Source organism: Theropithecus gelada, chromosome 4 (assembly GCF_003255815.1).
Source record: "Theropithecus gelada isolate Dixy chromosome 4, Tgel_1.0, whole genome shotgun sequence".
Taxonomy (NCBI): Eukaryota; Metazoa; Chordata; class Mammalia; order Primates; family Cercopithecidae; genus Theropithecus; species Theropithecus gelada.
This window is the reverse complement of record NC_037671.1, coordinates 132,274,096-132,293,137: the sequence shown is the minus strand read 5'-3', so window position 1 is coordinate 132,293,137 and position 19,042 is coordinate 132,274,096. Positions and strand designations below refer to the sequence as shown.

Here is a 19,042-nt window from a genome sequence, read left to right as displayed (position 1 = left end):
TGAATACTTAATGACTGGCTTTCACAAGCTGGTACAAATGGGTCCAGCAGACCTCTGTTGTGGGGAGCCACCATATTTGCTTAGCAAAGAGCTCGAAGTGAGGTGATGGCACACCCGAGGCCTCTCATTTTCTACACAGGCTGAGGAACATGGAGGAGGCTGGAACAAAATGGCCCTCATTAGACAGACATGTGGTAAAGGGGGTAGAATCTGGACACCAGCCATGGGCACCGAAAGGCTACTGAATGAGCTGTGAATTTTCCTCAAGACATTTTAACGTGCCATTTGGGCCCACTTGAGCTGAGCTTTCATAAATTATTATGAATTTTGGGATTTGGCAAATAAAAAGCAAGTAGTAAACCAGGAAGCTGAGAAAGCAGTTTTTTTTTTTTTTTTTTTTTGCTTTTCCCTAGTAGTAATGGCAAATTAATTTTTTAATCAATTAGATAAAACAAAACCAAGAAAATTAGAGAAAATGGAGTCACTGTCCTTTTTTTTTTTTTTTTTGCGTGTGCAGAGTGACTGCTTTTGCAGCACAGCCTCAGTATCAAAAAGCAGAAAGAGGCCTTCCAGAGGCCTTGCCACAGAGCTAATTACAATAGGATCTGAATCACAGCCTCCTGACTCGCCAAGTCTAGCGTTCTTTCCACAACTTCTGCTGCCAGACTGATGTTGAGCTTTGAGTCATGTCAGGAGGGTTATATAGGGCGATGGTTTACTCATTCTTTCAACAGGTATTAGAGAGTGTACACGGCTCATTCAGTCAGTCCTTACTACACACTTCTTGAGTGCGAGGTGGAACATCTGGGCTGGGCTGGGGAAAATACACATGGCCCTACCCTCAAGGAGCTTACAGTCTGGTGGAAGAGGCAGATTTTAAAAAAACCAACATAAATATAAACCTCCCTGAGTGGGTGTTGTGAGGGAGAAGTACACCATGCTTTGAGAGTATATAGTGGGGGGATTTTTCTTCTTTGTGAGCTTGGGGATAGAGAGTGGAGTCAGACAAGGTTCTCTGGGAAAGTAAATCTGAATCATACGAATCAGTTATCCTGCAGAGTAGGCTGTGCTCCCAGCAGAGAGGATGCCTTAAAGAAGGGTGTGCCCTAGGAAACAAAGGAGGCCAATTTGGAGGAAGGTTGAGGAGAGGCAGGACAGACAGTGCCAGGGGCCCTTGGGTTGGCCCCACACACACTCAGCACCTTGAGGCAGAGGAGGAGCTGCAGCTGCTAATCTCCCTCTCCTGAGGTGTCCATCTGCTTATGTGCTCTTCTGGTAGAGACACTCACAGCTCCTCCTGCATTTCCTCAAAACCCTTCTGAGCAGCTGCTAAATTTTAGAGCTAGGAAAGTGCAAGTGTGATGTAAGGACACTCATTTGCCCCTGTGTCACCGGAATGCAGATCATTTTCAGGGAACTCACTTTGGTCGTCTCAGTCCTCATGGGGGCTCGCTTGAGAAACCAGCTTCTGAGTCAATCCAGGGGAGACCAGAAGTCAGTCTACCCCAAAGAGGCGCCAGGGCATAAAAGTGAGCTTTGGTTATTTACAATTGGATCTTGCTTTTGACTTTAAGTGAGGATTGTCTACCTTAGACACCAGACAGAGTCCCAAAGAACTCTTTGGAGTCTGCATATTTTAAATCCATACTTAAAACACACAGACTTGTCACAGTTGAGGCTGTTCAAAAGAAGGTGCCAGAAGCTTAAGAGGGTGAGGCATGGATTGCTTTTGTTACTTGGCTGAGGCAGAGACTATTCAGAGTATGAAATGTATACTTTAGCCCATCGACAAAGTTTCATGTGAGTTTTAAAAATGGAATGTTACTTTTTGCATAATTTCATGTTGTTTTCCAGCTCAGTATATTTAAATTTACTTTGACACCTTAGGTGAAGTTCTAATGGGCATATGTCTTTGGAATGGTCACTTGTGAGTTTCTGGAGGCCTAGAATCATTGTATCAACAGGGAAGGTGGATTTTGAGAATATTTAGGTTTCAGGGTCAAAACGAAATTGATACAAACAGATCCATCTGAATAGTGCTTCTCAGCCCGTCAGTCACCCTTCTGCCACCTCCTTGATGGCATAGAGGCACTTCCCTCCATAAAGTTGACTACTCAGCAGAAGTGTCCCATGGAGCCCCTGAGTATGCATCCTTCCTTATGTTTTAATTTCCTTTTTTAAGCAAAAAAAGTATCTGTAAAGTTTGCCCAGGACCACAAATGTATGCCAAACCCACTGCTCAAACTGCCTGCAGAATTTTGCCTTAAATAACTCCACAACCACTGCATAAAAGTATGCGTCACTGGGAAAACATGAGCTGCGGAGTGAATTGAGATTTGGAAACTCATATGTTCTTAATTGTGCATATCTTTTTATTTAAATTGCAATAAAAAAGAATACTCCTAAATAAGATGCAAATGGCTTAGGAAGACTAATTTTACCCAATGGCTTTTCTTTGCTTTCTGTTTAATCAAACCCAAAGTAAAATATCTCTTTTCTGAGGCCAGAGACGGCCTTGGTGATCCAGCAGCTCGGAAGGCTTGAGGCCGGGGCTGTTGGTACAATAGGCCTAATAACCCTTTGCTCTCTGAATAGGAATAGTTCACTTTTTAAAAATGTAGTGCATTTTAATTAGTACATAGAATCTGTGTGCCTGACTTAATCAAATAAATAATTTTATAACATTTAAGTGTGACATTCTTATTGGCCAAAAGCCAGAGAAGAGGTCCCTTATGAGCTCTCTAAAATGACAGAGCCACCAGGGATTCTTCACCTCTCTTTTCATCTGTAAGTAGCTGAGCACTAAAAGAGCATGTAAAATATCTAGAATCAAGAGGTGAGGAAAGCACAAAGATTAAGATATAGTGGGACACAAGTGTGGTGTTGGTCTTTATTACTTCTCTAAACACCATTCTTTTTCTTTTGCTTGCAAGAATGCCAATAAGATGCTTCGAGACTCAGTCTCCCTCCAGATTAGCTAGTGGACTCAGGTGGCGTGCTTTCCAGCACATTCGCTCTTCCAAGACAAAGTTTAGCCCTACAGAAACTTTAGCCTCTCTCTCTGGATCTTTCCCCCTTTCCCTTCTTGGACTTGTTTCTCTTTCCTTGAGACGCAGAAGCTCATAACTCAGTGACTTTTAAGGTGGTCCCTTCCCAGCTCCAGAGCCAACCACAGCATTTCTCAGTGCACCCAAGATACCATTGCTGTATTAGCTTCACTGAAGAGGCAGCCTCCAGCCCGGTTCATCCTCTCCCTGTCAACCTTAAGTTGTGTGGTTGCTGGAGCAAACGTCCTGCTCTTCTACATGGACTCCAGGGATATAATTAGGTTATAATTTGAATTCTGCTTTGTAGTGTTTTGCTCCACCACCCTCTCTCTACCGGGCTGTGGAACTGAAGCGGAGACCAGAGTCTTAAACCTGAGCGAGAGCAGGGCTAGAGGAGCGTCTCCCCAGGGATGAGCTCAGGAGAGCCTGCGCAGAGCAGGGACAGTCCTGATGCGAAGGAACGCGTGGTCACCAAGCAACCGTTGTTGTAATATGTCCCTATTCTGTTGCCATTAGCACGAAGGAACACATGCTCACCAAGCAACCTGTGTTCTAATATGTCCTTTCTATTGCCGTTAGCCATGTGTCTCTGCTATGTTAATTGTATTATTTAATTTATTCAAAACTAAGAAAGTTCAGAAAAAACATGAAGAATCACTAGTGCTATGTGCATTTGTGAAAATTAGAACTCAAAGCCTATCACAGTTTAGGTGTTCAGCAGTTCGGAAGTCTGTTTCATTACACAGAAGTCAAATACACGTTTCTTTCAAAATATATTTTCTTCCAACTTCAGGTATTATTTTAAAGTGCAAGCACAAAATCCTCATGGCTATGGACCTATCAGCCCTTCGGTCTCATTTGTCACCGAATCAGGTATGAATGACTTCACATTCTGATTTGTTTTACTTTTCTAAAAAATGAAATAAATAATCTAGAATGATGGCTACAATAGAATAAACACTTACTTTTCTATTTAATGAGCTCATGTTGGATATCTGTTTCTAAAGTAAACATTATTTGCTTTATGCTAGGTTAAAACTTGGATAATAAAATTAAAAGTAGTTTTCATGGGCTCTCTGAGGAACAGAAAGGTCAAATTCCAATGAAAGGAAAAAAATCTAGATTTCAACAACATGGCAAAGATAAAGTTGACTCTATCTGTACAGAATTTAGTTGCAGAGTTTAAAAAAAATTATTGCAAGCACCTGAAGAACACACATGTCATGTGACTGACAGGCAGTTGCCTCTCCAATGAGCCAAGACATTGGATGCCCCCTTTAGTAGAAGGCAGAGATATCTTTAATTAATATTGAGAGGTTAATTACAATATCATTCAGTCTTACAAGCAGTATCATTCAGAGCATGCCCTTGCATTTTTGGGGTGCTGGTGGGCAAAGCTCTCAGTCCCTGCAAGAAAATGTTCCTGGTCAGGGGTGGTGGCTCATGCCTGTGATCCCAACATTTTGGAAAGCCAAGGTGGGAGGATCTCTTGAGACCAGGAGTTCAAGACCAGCTTGAGCAACACAGGGAGGTCCTGTCTCTACAAAAAAAGTTTAAAATTAGCCAGGCATGGTGATGCATGCCTGTAGTCCCAGCTACTCAGGAGGCTGCAGAGGGAGGATGGTTTGAGCCCAGGAGGTTGAGCTGTAGTGAGCCATGATCACGCCACTGCCCTCCAGCCTGGGTGACAGAGTGAGAGCTTGCCTCTGAAAACACAATTCCTATGGCCTGTGGTCTAAGGTAGCACATGCAGAGCCAGCTACTGTGATAGTTCTTGGCCTAGAGACTTTTCCATGCAGGAAGCCAGGCTGAGTTCAGAGCAGCCCAGCTGAGCCAGCCCTACACCCAGCTTCCATTTGGCTAGATGACCTTCTACATGCAGCCTGATCCCAGAAAATGGGTCATTGGAAGATATTTTTAAGTGTCATGATTTAAAAATCTACTGAGTCAAAATAAATGAAAACATAAAATCTTTTGTAAGAATATGCTTTATACCAGAAATGTAGGCAAAGGACCTCAAACATGTCTTCATCTCTTTATTTAAGAAATATGTGTCTGTTCGTCATTAGGAAAGAGCAAGAGAAAACCACTATCTGTGGTTAATTTGCTAAAGTAAGGGATGTGTCTGTGATTATGACTGCATTTTCTAAAAACAAGGTGGACCTTGGCAACTGTCAGAATCAACATGAAAAAAATGTTTAAAAAATTTCAAATCCAAAAAGCTGTCAAGAAACTCCGACCTGAAATCTTTCTGAGAGTAAAAGTGATACACACGTAACTTCTGGAGCTGCAATCTGAAGTTTTGATAAAACAGCTGTCTTCTACCTTCTCCTCCAAGAAAAACTCCTCATTCATTCTTTATGGCCTCCGAGGGGTGGGTGAGGAAAATTCAAGGCCCCACCCTACCATCTGAATAAGAATCTCTCTAGGAAACGCTTTCAATGAGCTCCCAGAGGAGCCGCACACACATGAAAATTGGACAGTTACTTGCTCTGGTCATCTTCCTTTATTCCATCAGTTTATTCAAGTTTCTCCTTCATTTTGTGCTACTCTGCTGAAAATGGTTAGGTGAGCAACAGGAACAACAGGAAAATTATAAAGTCAGTGAATTATGGCGTTTGCCAAACATAACAATCTGAAAATTAATACAGAAAGTAAACGTAGTGTGTGACACAGGCTGTGCCATGAGGTCAGGTCTTGTTTTCTGTGCTGGTGTCATTTTGTTTGTTTCCCTCCACCTGCCCTGGGGTATTTGGGATGTTTTTGGCAGACTGTTGAACTTTCAGAGCAGGGGAGCAAAGCAAGCATTGGACACTTATGGCTATGGTGTGTCCCTCTATTTTGTGGCTAGCAGAGGGCATCAGAACAAATGGTCTGTACAAAGTGCAGGCTAGGGAGATTTGGGGGTGATGTAAATCTTTTGCATGCCGATTTTGGTAGGATTCCATGAACCTATGCAGGCATGAACATTTATAGGATATATACTGTGAAAGAACAATTTACTGTATGATAATTTTTCAAAAATAAAAAAAAAAAGAATCGTCCAGATATACCTGTTCATGACATTTTATAAAAATAAACTTTTTTGGCCAGGCATGGTGACTCATGCCTGTAATCCCAAAACTTTGGGAGATTGAGGCGGGCAGATCACGAGTTCAGGAGATCGAGATCATCCTGGTTAACACAGTGAAACCCCGTCTCTACAAAAATACAAAAAATTAGCCAGGCATAGTGGCAGGTGCCTGTAGTCCCAGCTACTCGGGAAGCTGAGGCAGGAGAATGGCGTGAAGCCGGGAGACTTAGCTTGCAGTGAGCCAAGATTGCACCACTGCACTCCAGCCTGGGCGACAGAACGAGACTCCATCTAAAAAAAAAAAAAAAAAAAAAAAAAAATTAGCCAGTCGTGATGGTGCATGCCTGTAATCCCAGCTACTCAGGAGGCTGAGGCAGGAGAGTCGCTTGAACTCAGGAGGTGGAGGTTGTGGTGAGCCGAGATCATGCCATTGCACTCTACCCTGGGCAACAAGAGCGAAACTCCATCTCAAAAAAAACAAAAAACAAAAAAAAAACACAAAAAAACACAAAAAAACACCAAAAAAACCACTTTTTCTGAAGCAGAATTCCTTAAAAAGCTAGTGTCATATTTTTCTTAAATGGTGTTACTTGGGCTAAGGTAGAGACAGGTTTTACGTTTGTTGAGGTGTAAATGCCATACAGTAACCTGAACATACTTGAAGTGTACATCTTAGTATATTTTGAGTTGTGCTTATACCCATGAAGCCATTGTCACTGTCAAGATAGCATATCCATCTCCCCGACAGTTTCCTCCTGCTACTGTGCAATGCAGCTTTCCCAGGCCCCTTCTCTCTCCAGTTTATAGGCAACCATTCATCTGCTTCCTGTCACTATAGATTAGTTTGCACTTTCTAGATTTGGGTATCCGTAGACTCATACAGTATGAACTCCTTTGACTGGCTTCTTTCACCTAGCATCATCATTTTGAGATTCATCCAAACCATTGTGTGTATCAGTAGTTCACTCTCTTTTACTAGTGAGCACTATTTCCTTGTATGGCTGTGCTACAGTTTGTTTACCTAGTCAGATCACCTGTTGATAAACACTTGTGTTGTTTCTACTTTTTGACGATTACAAACAAAGTTGCTATAAACATTTATGTGGAAGTGTTTGGATGGACATATGTTTCCATTTCTCTTGGATAAATGACTGAGTGGAATGGATGGATTGTATAGTAGGTGTATGCTCACCTTTTTAAGAAACCACCACACTATTTTCTAAAGGTAGACAATTTTTAAAAATAAGTACTGAATTATTTTGTAATACATAATATCAAAACCTTATTATTTTCAGGGATCCACAGCTTCTAGGTAAATAGCAACATGCTCTAACTAGAAAACAGTATTTCTACAAAGGAAATGTTTAGAAAATAAAACCAAGGAAAATGTTGGCATCTATCAAATCTTATCTTTTTCTTTATTCTAATTTGGTTAGCTCTTTCAGTTACACTAACCATTTAAAAAACTACATGATTGCGAGATATGGCACCAAGTCCATTATTTCTTTTTCGTTCTACAGATAATCCTCTGCTTGTTGTGAGGCCTCCAGGTAAGTCTGTCTTCTTGATAATCTGGACATTCTGGTAATCAAGTTGAATATTGAATATGAGATTGTTGTGGTTACGCACAATTAGAAAGCCTGGACCATTTTCACAATTTTCTGTCAACTTCTATGCTTTCCTTGCACTCTTCGTCCTGATCTTCTTTACTCTATGGGAAAGAATGACCTGGGAATTTTAAAATAGAGCCACAGCAATCAACACGCATGAAAAAACATCACGGAGTAGCCAGTCCGATGAAACAGATGCTTTGTTTTCATGACTCATTTGAATATTTTAAATCACTGAAAAGGTAGCAAAGTGCAACAAGTAAAACAACAAGTTTTACTTTGTTTTTCAAGGAAATTGAGAAAGCTTTGTTGCTTAAGTGCAAAACAGGTCTTCTGAGTGGCAAGAAGTGGAGTCTATGCAGAGGGACCTGGGGACAGGATGGCATGCCCCCAAAGACCCAATCTGCCATTACAGCTTATTTTCCTTGCCGTTTAAAGACTTCTTAACTCTGAGAATCCCTTATTGAAATGTGAATACTTTAAATACATTCAGGTGAAAATAATGCCCCAAATGTACTTTAAGACTGAAAAAGACAGAGAAAGAGAAGGAAGGTGGGAAAATTTTGCTCAAAAAAAGTCCTGCAAGGCCAGGCATGGTGGCTCACGCCTGTAATCCCAGCACTTTGGGAGGCCAAGGTGGGCGGATCGTGAGATCAGGAGTTCGAGACCAGCCTGACCAATATGATGAAACTAAAAATACAAAAATTAGCAGGGCGTGGTGGCGTGCACCTGTAATCCCAGCTACTCAGGAGGCTGAGGCAGAATAATCCCTTAAACCCGGGAGGCGGAGGTTGCAGTGAGCTGAGATCATGCCACTGCACTCCAGTATGAGTGACAGAGTGAGACTCCATCAAAAACAAACAACAAAAACAACAACAACAAAAAACCAAAACCAAAACCAAACAAACAAACAAAAAACAAAGCCCTCAAGGAAGGGAAGGCCCAGGAAGGAAGTCCAGTTTCCCGGCACTCTGTGAGAGCAGACACACCGTGGAGTGCTTACCCTTAGCAGGTGTGTTTTGTGTTGTCAAGGCGGTGAGCCTATCTGGATCCCATTCGCTTTCAAACACGATCCCGGCTACACGGACTGCCATGGACGGCAATATGTGAAGCGGACGTGGTATCGAAAGTTCGTGGGAGTTGTTCTTTGTAATTCACTGAGGTATAAAATCTTCCTCAGTGACAACCTGAAAGGTAAGTCTTTGTGCGTGGTTGGCTGTGGAAGGTATGTAATGTTTTGATTTTATCAAGTACTAACTTGGCATCACAGGTGCATCGGAATGTTTATGAGAGCTGGAACTACAATTAGGGCTCACTCTGCCTCTAATGCAAACCAGTTTCACAGATTCTACTTTGAGGATACTAGTTTTTACACTGGCAACCCCAAAATATTTTAAAAGATTTAACATGTTGGCTGGGCACAGTGGCTCACACCTGTAATCCCAGCACTTTGGGAGGCTGAGGTGGGTGGATTACTTGAGATCAGGAATTCAAGACCAGCTTGGCCAACATGGTGAAACCCCTCTCTACTAAAAAGAAATAAAAATGAACAAATGAAAAATTCACTATGTCTTAGGAATGACTGGCTATGAGATTCCAAAATTCTGTTAGAAATCTAGGGGTTTTTTTTTTTTTTTTTGCCACTAATAGAATAATAATGAGTATGAGCCCGAACTGGAATAATTGAGGCAAAGTTTCCTCTCCAGCCCCTGCCACAGCCACAACTTTACAGAGAAAAAAATGTACATGGTGGAACATATATCGGCAATAATATCTGTTCTGTGTCCTAATAAAAATCACATTGTTTTTATCATGGTAGGGGATTAAAACAAAGAATAACCCGAGTGCCTTGAGCTACTAACACTTCCAAATGCGATTTCTATTCAGCTGGCTTTTCACTCACCCACCTACACAGCAAACTTGTTTTTTATTTTAAAACTTGCACAACTTAAAATTTTTCAGTGTATACATTGTTAAAACTTTACCTCAGCTGGTCTACATTTTGTCATTGGTCAAAAATATATTTTGAGTGTTTTTTTTCTTGTCAGCAGTTATCATTTACAAACTGTCAAAACAAAGTGCCCCCCTTCGACCCCAACCCTAGCAATTTCTGTGTATATGCTTCTCCCAACAAGCACAGTCTGTCTCTCTCTCTCTGCTCTTTTCTTTCTCTTCCAACACTGTCCTTTTCCTCCCCTGCTTCAGAATTCCTAGGAGAGGCTGCATAACCATGTGTCATATCCCAGGATTGGGAGAAACAAGTTTGTCCTACTGTGCAGCCAAGGCTCAGGACCATGGACAGCGTCTCATACCACAGGCCCGCCCCCTCCTAGTTACCCATGAAAACAGATTTTTCTATTTGTATAGACCTTCCTGCCTTTCATAATAATTTCATGATGTATTCTCCAACTACCATAGTTTTCGTCATTCCTTGTTTTTAGAACTAAGGAATGGAAAGGTCTACTCGAAACTGCCTGTAGTGTTAATGCTGTAGTTCCCACTTACTGGACATTCATGAAGGATTTAGCATACTTTGATCTTGCTGAATTCTTACAACCTTTATGAGATTGGTGCCATTATCACCATTTTCAGGCTTGAAAAGTATAGCACATACAGTTTAAATAATATGCTCAATTCAAACGGTCTCCAAAGCTTGTGCAAACTCTTAAACCAGTTGTGACATTCTGTACCTAGTCACTGACTCAATCAATTCCTTCATGCAGATACATTCTACAGCATTGGAGACAGCTGGGGAAGAGGTGAAGACCATTGCCAATTTGTGGATTCACACCTTGATGGAAGAACAGGGCCTCAGTCCTATGTAGAAGCCCTCCCTACCATTCAAGGTAATACAAACAAATGCCTGATATATTACCCTGGGAGGTGGGAGAGAAGGATTAATAGAGGGGGAAAATCCACAGTAGGTCTGCCTTTGCCTTGTCATTTGAAGATGGATGTTGGGAGCACTTAAGGTCATAAAAATAAAAATAAAGAATCAACAAAATACTTCCATTATGTATGGGTGAGGGGTGAGCCTCAAGGACGGGGGAATGGCGTGAACAAAGGTACAGAGAAGGCAAAGATAAACACACATGCAGACCCACTGTGATATGTTTCAGGAGGTAATGTATAAGCTATTTGATTGTGGCATTATAAGGTGAAGACAAATACACTAATCTCAAAAGTTAACAATGTAATGTTATTAACTCTCTTGGCCTCCAAATGAATAAACAGAACAACTGAATACAGTCTAGCCTTTTCATTATGCACTCAGCTCTGAGTAATCAGGCATTTTCAAGACATGAGATGTTCTGATTTGCTAAATTTTTAGATTGGAAAAAACACTGTAGGTAGCTACATGAATTACCCATTTTCAAAAAATTAAAATACAGTAAAATACAGAAAAAATAAGCATATTAGTCAAGGTTCTGTCATCCAAAGAAACAATCAATAGGATCTATCTATATATCTATTTATCTATCTATCCATCCATCCATCTCTCCATCTCTCTCTGTGTCATCTATCTATATCTACCTATCTATCCATCTACATATGTATGTATGTATCCATCCATCTCTCTATCCATCTACCCATCTATCCATCCATCCATCTATCCATCTATGCATCCATCTATTATCTATCTATCATCTATCCATCCATCCATCCATTTATCTATTATTTATCTACCCATCTACTTATGTATATATCTATCCATTCATCTATTCATCTATCTATCCATACTATCTATCCTTATATTTAGAACTGCCTGTCTATCCATCTATCATCCATCTGTTCATCTGTTTGTCTATCTCCCTATCCAGCATGTATCTATCCATCTATCTATCCATCTATCCATTTATCTATCCATCCATCTACATCTATCTGTCTGTCTGTCTATCTATCTATCTATCTATCTATCTATCTATCTATCTGTCTGTCTGTCTATCTATCTATATATCTATCTATCTATTTATCGATTTATTTATCTAGGTATCCACCCATTTGTCTATCCATCCATCTGTCTATCTATCTATCTATCTATCTATCTATCTATCTATCTATCTATCTATTATCTATCAATTCATATCTATCTATCCATCTATCTATCTATCTATCTATCTATCTATCTATCTATCTATCTATCTAGGTCTCCACCCATTTGTCCATCCATCTGTCCATCTGTCTGTCTATCTATCTATCTATCTATCTATCCATTATCTATCCATTCACATCTATCTATCTATCTATCTATCTATCTATCTATCTATCTATCTATAGATTTATTTTAAAGAACCATCTCACACAATTGCAGAAACTGGCAAGTGCAAAATCTGCAGGGTAGGTTGTCAGGTTGGAGATCCAGGGAAGAGCTGATGTTGCAGTTCAAATCCAAAGGCCGCTTGCAGGCAGGATTACCTCTGGTTAGGGGAACCTCAGTCTTTTTCTATTCAGGCCTTTGACTGATTGGACAAAGCCCACCCACATTATGGAGGGTCGCCTGCTTTACTCAGTCTGGTGATTTAAATGTTAATCTTGGCCAGGCACTGTGACTCACACCTGTAATCCCAGCACCTTGGGAGGCTGAGGTGGGAGGATTGCTTGAGCCCAGGAGTTTGAGACCAGCCTAGGCAACATAGTGAGACCCCATCTCTACAAAAAATAAAAAAATTATCCAGATGTGGTGGTGCATGCCTGTAGTCCCAGCTACCCAGGAGGCTGAGATGGGAGGACTGCTTGAGCTGGAGAGGTCTAGGCTGCAGTGACCTAGAGGTGACCTAGTGATCTAGAGGTCTAGGCTGCCTTTGGGTCAAAGAGTCATTTGGTCTGTCCTACAAGCCTGCCTTGGTTTTGTGGCCAGACTGCAAGAGGACAACAGCCTGGGCAACAGAGCAAGACCCTGTCTCCAAAATAAAGAAAAATAAATGAAATAATAAATGTTAATCTCATCTAAGAAATAGTTTACAAAAACATTTAATGTTGGATCAGATATGTAACCTAGTCCAGTCAACACATAAAATTAACTATTACAACAAATCTATAGAATATATCACCTTTCTTCATTTTTTCTGGGTCTCACAGTCCCCCAGAGTTACTAGTGCCTGCATTATCCATATTTCATGGTGTCCCTGTGACTGTGGTCATAGGACTGGCCCTGAACAGAGCTGCTGGTTACTCAGCACACTCACTGGTGGAAGGGCAGGCAGTTATTTGGCGAAAGTAAACAGGGCCAAGAGCGTGAGAGCAGTTACTGAGTTTCCAGAAACATTTTGAGAAGGTTGGAGCATCTTCCTGCTTCAAGGGAGAAATGGTCAGAAATGCTACAGGATTTCTTTCAGAGATTTCCTTGAAAGGTCTAAAAGTCTACCCCAGAGTCCAGGAATTAAGCCTTGGAGGAAAGAGGTAAGTTGGGGGCCCTGAGCTCTGTGAGGACGGGGCAGGCATCTGGCTCAATGTTGTCCATCCAGGTCAGGGCCTGCCCGGTAGTGAGTGCTGACTAGCAACTGGCTAAAATTATCCTCTTCTGTGGGGAGACAGAAATGACGCCATCCTAGCTGTGTCACACATGTGTGGGAACAGGACGATCTCTACAGATCTGCTTGGGATAAAGAAATACTTTACACTTAGTCACTGGGCTCCTATGGAGGAGGCCTGAGCTGGTCCCCAGCTCCATCATGGCCCTCGAGTTACAGCTGGGCCTTCCCAAAAGGCATAAGAGACAGGTGGGGAAGACCCCACCCCAGGCTGGGGTTGGGGCTGGGCCTGAGGTCCTGGCCCTTCCCCAGCGCTATGACAACTCCACACAAAAATGGTTCAGTTTATTTGAAAGTAGCATTTTGTCACAAGAACAACTTACCAGAGGTCTTCTGTCTGAAGGATGCTGTAAGGATGGGTTTTACCTGTTGGTTTAGGGGCCTCTGATTCTTTTCCCCTCTCCTGTTGCCCTTCCAGGCTACTATCGCCAGTATCGTCAGGAGCCCGTCAGCTTTGGGAACATTGGCTTTGGAACCCCCTACTACTATGTGGGTTGGTACGAGTGTGGGGTCTCCATCCCTGGAAAGTGGTAATCACAGGACCATCATGCTGCAAGCTTGCCCTGCCCAGCCTCACCAACTAAGTCGCACTAGGGGCTGTGAGCAGACAGCCAGCGTGCTCAGTCCTGCTGCCCCAGGTGCCAGGAAGGCCACAGATGGACACTGGCCATTCTGGTCATCTCAGTCTGGAACTCAGTCCCACTTCTTGGCCTGGACAATGAACAGGATTCAGTTTTGCTGTTAACTTTGCTTCTCCACTTTTTTTTGTTTGTAATAGCACATCACAGAGATATCAGAAACCAGCAGCTGATTCAGTATGATTTCCAGACTTTTTAGGCATGAAATTCGGATACTTCAGTATTTCCAGGAACAGCGTATGCATGCTGTTCTTGCTTCATGGAATGCTACATGCTTTCAGTTTTTCTCATTTTGGATTTCTCCAAAACTAGCTGAATTTAAGCTTCAGGTCCCTTTGTATGCAGTAGAACCGAATTACTAAAAACACTGCCAAAGAAAATAACTATATCCTACTTGAGATTTACTCTATGGACTCACCCACTGCTAGACTAAATGTATCAAATCTTATTTGTAAATTCTCAATTTTGATATATATATGTATATATGCATATACATATCCACTCTTGTCTGCAAGAATATTGATTAAAATTGCTAAATTTGTACTTGTTCACCAGATAAATGTGTGTGGGACTTTTTGGGCAAAAGTGTTGTATATTAACATCTTTTAGAAGCATCCAGGGATATGTACTATGCATACTCTAGAAACAGCGGAAGGTGTGCATTCTTTTTGTGGGTGCTGCGGGGCTCTGAAATGATGAGGAGGATGAGATACAGTATCAGTACTAGAACTGGTCACACCATTGACCACTGCACACCAAGTGCTTTCCACATAAAGCGACGATCTTTCCACAGCCTTGGGGAAAATATATTTGTTGCCACCATGGAGGCATATCCAATATGTTCCAGATGGGTAAAGATTTTAGGTCCTAAATGATTTAAAAGTCTTGTTTTTAAGAATTCCCTTTGTCTTTCCTTCTTAGCTCAACATCTGCTCATTGAAATAGAAGCATCTTGCCTCTCTTGACTGTAGCACAATAAGATTTATTTAAAGACATTTCATTCTGATGATGATTATTATTATTACTATTATTTTGAGACAGAGTTTCACTCTTGTTGTCCAGGCGGGAGTGCAGTGGCGCGATCTTGGCTCACCGCAAACTCTGCCTCCTGGGTTCAAGTGATTCTCCTGCCTCAGCCTCCGGAGTACAGGCATGCGCCACCATACCCAGCTAATTTTATATTTTTAGTAGGGATGGAGTTTCTCCATGTTGGTCAGGCCGGTCTCGAACTCCCGACCTCAGGTGATTTGCCCACTTCAGCCTCCCAAAGTGCTGGGATTACAGGTGTGAGCCACCATGCCCAGCCCTCATTCTGATTATTTTTAAAACATGCTGTCTTTTCCATGAGCATGACTGGTCCCGGTCCCTAAGGCGGCACAGTGCCATGGTGAGCTTATCTTTTTTCACAAAGCTGTCAGCGGAAGAGCAGCAATGGTGGAAATGGGCTGGAGGAAATTGCTTTTCTGGGGTCTTTGGGCTACACCCCTATGCAACCCATTCAACTGCAGAATCCAGTCCCCACTCCTGGAGTTGATTATTATCAGTGCCAGCACTGAACTGAGGGGAAACCTGATGTGTCTGGTAGGTTTGAAGGTAAAATGTACAAAGTAGGAAGGAATTTTGCAGGCTCTTTGTGACAGATCCATGATGTCAGATATTTTCCTCATATTCTACAAGCTCCTTTCTACAGTCAACAACAGTAAAGAAAATACAAGCATTCTGACCTCCTGAAAAAGTACTAGAATTCCTTAGGGAGACAGATCATGTGTTACCCATGTTTTAGTTTGGAAAATAGGGTAGGAATCTTTAAGCAGCTTTGCGGTCTCTTATACATAAAAAGGGACTTCAAGAAGGAGATGTCCTATTTTTCACACTAATCCACATTCAAATATGCTTGCAATGCCAAGCCAAAGATAAGATCTTTAAATATAACTGAATTTCCTAATAGGCACATAGCTTGCTTCCTTTATCTCATCTCCCGCCAAATTTCTGTGTCAGCATCTGTATTAGTCAGTTTTCACACTGCTGATAAAGATATACCCGAGACTGGGTAAATTACAAAAGGTGTATTGGACTTCCAGTTCCATGTGGCTGGGGAGGCCTCACAATCACGGTAGAAGGTGAAAGGCACATCTCACATGACTGCAGATGAGAAGAGAGGTTGTAGGGGAAAACTCCCATTTTTAAAACCATCAGATCTCGTGAGACTCATTCGCTATCATGAGAACAGCACAGGAGAGACTTGCCCCATGATTCAATAATCTCCCACAGGGTCCCTCCCACAACACGTGGGAATTATGGGAGCTACAAGATGAGATTTGGGTGGGGACACAGAGCCAAACCATATCAGCATCCACCAGCAGATTGCTCATTTCCTGCAAATGTTTTCTTGGGTCTAAATAACTTGGAATGCACGAGAAAAGAGCCATTTGGTCTGTCTAACAAGCCTGTATTGGTTATGGGGCCCCACTGGAAGAGGTGGGCATTAGGGCTCAGCATAGAAACACAAGTGACTGCCCCTCTGTGATTTGCCACCCCTCAGAGAAGTTTATGCTCACTTCACAGAAATACAAAGAATTCACTGGCATGCAATCATGCAATGATTTTTGAGCTCGGCCTGAAATCTTTAGGCTGTATTTGATTACAGAAATTTGAACTTTTATTATATAGAAATGTTTGCAATTTTAGATGAAAATTACCATAATTCCCAGATGACAAGAGCTGCCAAAACAAAAACAAAAACAATGCATCCAAGCATAGGTGGTAAGATTGATTATCAATATTCTGCCCAAATTAACCAAATCTCCAGAACTGTGTAAATTCTGGAAGCCACATTTTAGGAAGGCTATTTGCAGGGAGATGCCAAGAAGGAGACATTCAAGTAAGAGTTTGAAAGCCATTTCATATCAAGTTAGGATGAACTTAATGGGCATGTTTACCTGAAGAGGGAAAAGCTCATCTATTTAAAAAGCCTGTGAGGAAGAGGACAGTTTGCCAACTCTTGAGGTCAGAAGTAGATACAAGTGGGAATCAGGAAAACAAAACTTGGCCCAATATGACAAAGAATTTTAAAAGGATCCAACTGTCAAGTAAGCCTCATCGGGAAACGGTGAGATGTCTGTCCCTGAAAAACTAAATATAACTGGAAATGTCTAAACTTGCAACTTGAGGCCCCTGGCTTGTTTCTATGGCCTGGAAGCTCAGAATTTTTTTTTTTTTTTAACCTATTTAAAGGGTTGTAAGCAAAGCAGCTAAACAGTGTTCAACAGGGCCACATGAGGTTCACAAGGTCTAAAATATTTACTGTTTGGTCCTTTAGAAAACAGTTTTTATACCTGGCCAGGCACGGTGGCTCACGCCTGTAATCCCAGAACTTTGGGAGGCCGAGGTGGGCAGATTGCGAGGTCAGGAGATCGAGACCATCCTGGCCAACATGGTGAAATCCCATCTCTACTAAAAATACAAAAAAATTTGCTGGGCATGGTGACACATGCCTGTAATCCCAGCTACTTGGGTGACTGAGGCAGGAGAATCGCTTGAACCCAGGAGGCAGAGGTTGCAGTGAGCCAAGATCGCGCCAATGCACCCCAGCCTGGGAGACAGAGTGAGACTCCATCTCAAAAAAAAGAAAAAAAAGAAAAAAGTTGTTGTACCCACAGATTAGAGTTTTCTGGAGGTTTGAAAAAAGTTAGTTATGTCCTAATTTAAAAATGAGCACAAACTATTTAACAGATGTCTGTTCCCTCTTCTCTTACTTAAATTATCTTTATTTTCACTATCACCTCCCAGTGCCAAACACCTGAACTCTGTGTTTTGTGGTTGGATCCTGGGTTGCCAGCTTCCTCTTTGGTCAGTCCCTGGCCTGTGGGGCGGTCTCAGGAAGTGGCATGCTCTTCACGAGGGATCGTGCATCTCCAATATAACCATTTTGTTAATAATAGTTGATAATTTCCAGCTTTTACCAGATGAGCTTTGACTTATTTTTCCTCCTTTGACCTATTCAAGCCACATATCTTGGTCGGTTCGAGAGGGTAGGGGATTTGAGAATGTGAGGGGTGGGGTTAGAATGGGTTTGCCTCTCTGGGCATGGAAAGAGTTCCTAGTCGATTTGGCACAGTGACAAAATGATTCCACGGATAGAATCGTCCCATGTTGCTGGAACACCTCATGTGTTGTAAATGCCTTAAACTCCTGCCATCCCTTCTCTGATTCCCCAGCTCCCTGTCGTTTCCACAGGGTTTGTCTCTCTGTTCCCGCGTCCTCCAAGTCTACTCTGTCTCCCTCTCCTCCACCCCTTACTTGTCTTCTAAATTCCAGGAGATGACCTCTCTTTGCAAAGCAAATTGGAGCCACCAAATTGTAGCTCTCCTCGGCGGGACCTGCATCTGTGCTCATCCCTGCACCTTCTTGCAGAAAGCTGTCCCCTCAGGCCAAGATGAGTGCCTGGCCCCCATGGGAGACTCAGACACTTTGACCCCCTGTGACTTCAGCGTCTCCCTCTTTAAAGATTCTCTCCAACATTCAGTCGTGCTTGAGTCTCCCCATCACTCCTGCCCCTTCAGCTCCCATCACGCTGTCCTCCACTTCGAGCTGAGTTTCTGGAATCATCACCTTTGTTTTAGCTCTGAGTCTCCTCCACATTCCATTCATTTATCACTCCACTGTACCATGGTTTCCAGGGCCACCTCCTCACACCCTCACTCTCCCAGGTCCCCAGTCACACACGGAGGCTGAATCCGGTGGCTACTAGGCAGTCTGTTCTGTCTCGGTCTTTCAGCAGCACTTGGCAGCGTTCACCAGCTTGTCCTCTTGAACTTTCTCTTGCCTGGATTTTTCCCTTCCCCACTCCAGAATAGCAGCCGGGCCTTCTAACCCCTTGTTTAAGAAGATGTGGTGCTTTGGGGTGAAAACAGATGGTACCTGAATGCCACTTTCTCCTTGGACTTTTCTTTCAAAAGCCTAAACATGCTGAGGAGAATGTGTAAGGGCAGAAGTGGGGGTACGTGAGTGCTTTTGGGGTTGTGGTGGGGTTGAGGCAAGACTTGCCAAGAGCAGCGGACAAGGAGACGTTTCCCCGAAGACTGCGCAGTGGATGCCAGGCTGGGCTTCCGGGGAGGGGACCCTGCAGACCCCTCCTTCCCAC

At 42.5% G+C, this 19,042-nt stretch overlaps 1 protein-coding gene across 2 annotated transcripts in view; it reads left to right on the top strand.

The window, feature by feature from the left end:
• FNDC1 (fibronectin type III domain containing 1) overlaps positions 1 to 14,455 on the top strand; it is a 102,508-nt gene extending 88,053 nt beyond the window's left edge. For both annotated transcript variants that reach the window (XM_025384333.1, XM_025384332.1), the window contains 5 exons: positions 3,841 to 3,920; positions 7,641 to 7,670; positions 8,763 to 8,924; positions 10,454 to 10,576; positions 13,680 to 14,455. In XM_025384333.1, coding sequence (XP_025240118.1) covers positions 3,841 to 3,920; positions 7,641 to 7,670; positions 8,763 to 8,924; positions 10,454 to 10,576; positions 13,680 to 13,795 — 511 coding nt within the window. In that variant the 3' untranslated portion in view covers positions 13,796 to 14,455. The remainder of the gene's footprint in view (positions 1 to 3,840; positions 3,921 to 7,640; positions 7,671 to 8,762; positions 8,925 to 10,453; positions 10,577 to 13,679) is intronic.
• Positions 14,456 to 19,042: the final 4,587 nt, after the last annotated feature.